General features: G+C 56.6%; 1 protein-coding gene across 1 annotated transcript; it reads left to right on the top strand.

The window, feature by feature from the left end:
* The first annotated feature begins 872 nt into the window (after window positions 1–872).
* Window positions 873–1,677, top strand: LOC119309828. The gene is made up of 3 exons (XM_037585740.1): window positions 873–1,129; window positions 1,219–1,536; window positions 1,627–1,677. Exons 1-3 carry the CDS (start codon window positions 1,124–1,126, stop codon window positions 1,675–1,677), a joined length of 375 nt encoding a protein of 124 aa, XP_037441637.1. The 5' UTR covers window positions 873–1,123.
* The last annotated feature ends 2,687 nt before the right edge of the window (window positions 1,678–4,364 follow it).

The following is a 4,364-nucleotide window of genomic DNA, read 5'->3' as shown; positions in this document are numbered from 1 at the left end:
CATGGCTACTAGCCGAACGACTGGAGTGGAAAGCGGCGGCGGCGGCGGACATGAGGAGGAAAACGTGGATGGATTGTAGGGGGTTTCAGTGCCGTCGGTCGACTTAAATAGTCGGGCAATGCACTACGTGGCCCGGCACACGGCGCCACCTGTTCGACAAAGGAGACGAGCTTCAGACCGCCGGGTTAGATGGCGTTTTCGACTGGGACCCCTTCGTCAATCCGACGTGGAGGGTGCGCCCGGATGCCCCATGTCCGTCCCATATTTAGGCTGGATATAAGGAGTTCCGGCCAGCCCGGACCCGTTTGGGTTAAAAAAATCGTGACCGAGCAGCCCGCCCGGGCCTATGAGGCGGGTTGTAGGGCTGATTACGCCACGGTTGTTTAGAGTAACCGAGCAAATTTTCACTTTTCTCCATTAACGGTGTAACTCGATTGCGTTTGCGTTTGCGTTACCTTCCGTGAACCGAACACCTCAGTCCTACGTAATCTGCGCGTCTTTCTAGAGAAGACATCTTGTCATTTGTCAACGCATTGCCTCGGAGTCGGCAGCTTGCAGGGCACGCACACGCAGCGTCGCAAAATTTAAAAATTCTAATCAGCCGCTGATGATGCCGAAATATATAATACACACACACGGGCGCGACAGGAGGCCTCCAGGGTCAGCTGCCAACCCGGCGCGACGCGCGGCGACAGCAGAAAACGGTGCCCCGCCCCGATGCTGCGTCGCAGTAAAAGCTCGCGCGTCAGTCAGACGAGTACTCCTCCCTCCCTCTGCGCCCCTGTGCCGCGCCGATGGAGTGCCATAGCTGAGGGCTGAGGCTACACACCGACAGCGGGCTACTGAAAAGGGTCGGCCTTCCATACCGCCCGTCCTCCTCTCCTCTCTTGCTCGCTCCTTGTCAAACGTTGCCGGTCCCGAGCCCCCTCGCTTCGACGCCACACCAGTACTCGCTATAAATGCACGCACATACAGCCAGCCAGCCAGCCATTGGAGGTTCCATTCCATTCTCTTCAGCCTCGTAGCCCCACTCACTCACCGGCTCCAGCTTCTTGTTCTTCCTCTTCTTCGTTGTCTTCTTCTTCGTATCTCATTCTGTCTGCTCCTCTCCGTGCTGAACCAGATGGCGGTAAGCGTGCTGTGAGCCAGGCAAAGGCATCCATGCCAGCAACTTCACTGACCCAGAATCCGAGTCCTTATTATCGTTCGGTCATGCAGAAGGCGAGGAGGCGTCGCGTGCCGGCGTTCGGGGAGTGGAACTACAGCTACCACCACGACGAGCCGGAGGCGGCGGCGGCGACCGCGTGCTACGCCACGCCAGAGCCGGAGGCCTGCAGCGACGTGTGGTTCAGGTACTCACCGCCCCCGCGCAAACCCATGCCCAAGAAGCAGGCGATGAGGCGGTCCGAGGGCGACGTGTCCCGGGAGCGCTCGACGGCCAAAGGCGGCGACTCCAGGCGCGTGGTGCGGCCGGTCGACGGGGACCTGTACCAGGTGCCACCGCCGGAGCTCGCCCCCCACCGGGGGCCGAGGAAGGTATCGTACGGTCCACCAAGAAAGAATGTGTTATATTTTTGTCGTGTGCTTGGAGCTGACTGGACTCTGTTTGAATGCGGTTTTGTGCAGACGGGGGGCCTGTGGATGGGATGCCTGGGCCTCAGCTCATGCGTCGACTGAACCCAACATGTCCTGATGGTCGACGGGATGCTGCGTGCGTCTTCATCGGCTGTGTTTATTTGCCCTTTCTGTTGGATATACACTAGTTCTGTCCAGTTCGTAATATAGGTGGTTTTAGAACCTAGTAATTTTTATTACGTTCATGTGCTTTGTACTTCCGGTGAAGTTTGATAATAATAGATCTAAATCATTTTCGAAAAAAAATGTATAGTTCTGTCTCTCTCTCTAAGTGCATGCGCTTTCTTGGCTTGTGGCGCGACGGTAGTACTCCCTCCGTCCAAAAATACTTGTCATCAAAATACCATCAAAATGGATAAAAGCTAGATACATCCATTTTGATGACAAGTATTTTTGGACGGAGGGAGTACATGGCTAGTACTGGCAACACTAGCTGTGTAACTAACATTTGTAGTAACATTTGGAATCCCTCTTCATTTTGTGTAATGTGGCAACATCTCGTCATGTGCTTCTAGTGCGTTTGTTGCCTGAAGTCATTTCTGACCAATTTTGATCTGCAAGCAGTTTATTGGGGGTGTTTGTCATCATTCGCTTCGGAGATGGCAACTGATAGACGAGTACGTACAGCCCACCGTTCTGCTGCGTGATGAGCATGAGAGGCAGTTCGCGTGGGCAATAGTTGCTGCGAGGTCTGGTGAAGCTGGTGCACGCATTGATTCTGGCAGTTGGGCAATAGTTGCTGTGAACTCACTGGTCTCTCCGCGCGTGCCAAGCAGACACACTGTCGCAGCTAGCCGTGTCATTCAACTCGATCAGTCAGCCACACACATACACACACCGTCGCAGCCGTGTGCGTCCACCGCAGATAGTGAGAGTAACTATTTCGGCATGCGCCTGCTTTGGGCGTACATAAATCGAGCAGGGCCAAAAGTAACCAATCCGTACGACGACTGAGCGAGATCGAGGTCGACCGAAGACCTGTGGCTGTGGGTGTAGTCCTTGAACTGCATAGTCAGTAGTAGTAGTACAAGAACAGAAGCGCAGCGATAACTCGGACCTACCGCCCCAATCTACTACGAGTTGCTGGGTGCAACAGCGGAAAACATGTCGTGCATTTTCCCTTCTCGTTGCGTGTCCAAATTTTGGTTCAAAGTTCAAACAAAACAAGGCTTGAGTTTTTTCACCGGGAATGTTGCCCTGCCCTCCGGGTTTCATGCATGTCTTTTGGAGTCGCCGTTTCTAGCGTCGCCTCCGCTTGCCTGGGCCCGATCTGCTTCTGCGGGATCGCAACCTCCCGCGCCTCGATCGTCTGCTTTGCCGCCGCCGCCTCGGTCGCCTGCCGTGCCGATCGCGGGCAACCCGATCCCGTCGCACGACACGCCTCCGCCACCGGCCTCCTACGGCGCCTCTGGGCAGGCGGCCTACGGTGGCCCTCCAGCTCTGGCCCACTACCGCGATGCGCCCCCGGCCTTGGGGCCCTATGGCGCTCACGTCCAAGCGCCATACGGTGGCCCGTACCCTGCGCCATACGTCGCGCCGTCGACTATGTCGTACGCGCCGTACGCTGCTGCCGCCCCGACGCCCTACGCCCTGACGCCCTATGCTGCCACCCCGACGTACGCCGCTCCTCCTGCACTCCCGTATGGTGTGCACCCATCGGCGACTTACGGTCATCATCAACAACAATCGGCCGATGCACTCATCCCATATAGTGCCGTCCCGCCGCCTGATCTGCCGCTCTCCACGCTGATGGCCGAACCAGGGCCGTTTCACTTCGCTCATCTGGTGACGGTGAAGCTCTCTGCTGATAACTACCTCCCGTGGCGCGCCCAAGTGTTGCCGCTGATGCGTAGCCACTACCTCGAGGGATATGTTGATGGCTCCCTGCCGTGCCCTCCGGCTATGGTTCCGGTACCCTCGCCCCATGGTGGCTTTGTCATGGTCCTCAACCCTGCTCATCGTCGGTGGACTGCTCAAGATCAAGCCATCCTAGGTGCTATTCAGTCTTCGCTCACTCCATCCGTGGCTGGCATGGTGGTTTTTGCCGCCACGTCGAGGGCTGCATGGACCACGCTTGACTCCAGCTTCTCCTCGCAGTCGTTGGCACGTTCGTCTGCCATTTCGCAACCAGCTGGGTGAGGTCAAGAAGAATGATCTCTCTGTCACGACCTTCTTTAACAAAGTAAAAAGTTTGGCTGATACACTGTCCTCAATTGGGAAGCCACTCTGTGATGAGGAGTTTACTTCATTCATTCTCAATGGACTTGACGAGGACTATGACTCTCTTGTTGAAAACGTCAATGGATGTAAGACGCCGATGCCACCTCGTGATCTCTATGCCCGCCTCCTTAACACGGAGCAGCGGCTCGCTGCTCGCCGCTCTGTCGGAGTCTACACGAAGGGCCCTTCTGCGAACGCTGCTCTTCGCGGGGGTGCCCGTGGTGCCAAGCAGAAGCCGCCGCCGTCCACGGGCAACCAACCCCGTCCGCCCGCTCCAGCTCCTCCAATGGCTGGTCGCAAGCGGCTTCACTGCGAGGCGTGTGGTGGTGGGGTCGAGTGTCAGCTTTGCGACATTGAGGGGCACTTGGCGTCTCGGTGTCAACGTTGTTTTAAATGTGATTTTCTTGGCATTGGGAACAATGGGAAGGGTAACGAGAAGCAAGCTGCTCTCGCTACACAGGAGCCTGGATTTACTCCATCGTATTCTGTGGACCCTGCCTGGTACATGG

Source organism: Triticum dicoccoides, chromosome 5B (assembly GCF_002162155.2).
Source record: "Triticum dicoccoides isolate Atlit2015 ecotype Zavitan chromosome 5B, WEW_v2.0, whole genome shotgun sequence".
Classification (NCBI taxonomy): Eukaryota; Viridiplantae; Streptophyta; class Magnoliopsida; order Poales; family Poaceae; genus Triticum; species Triticum dicoccoides.
This window is presented reverse-complemented; position numbering and strand designations above follow the sequence as displayed.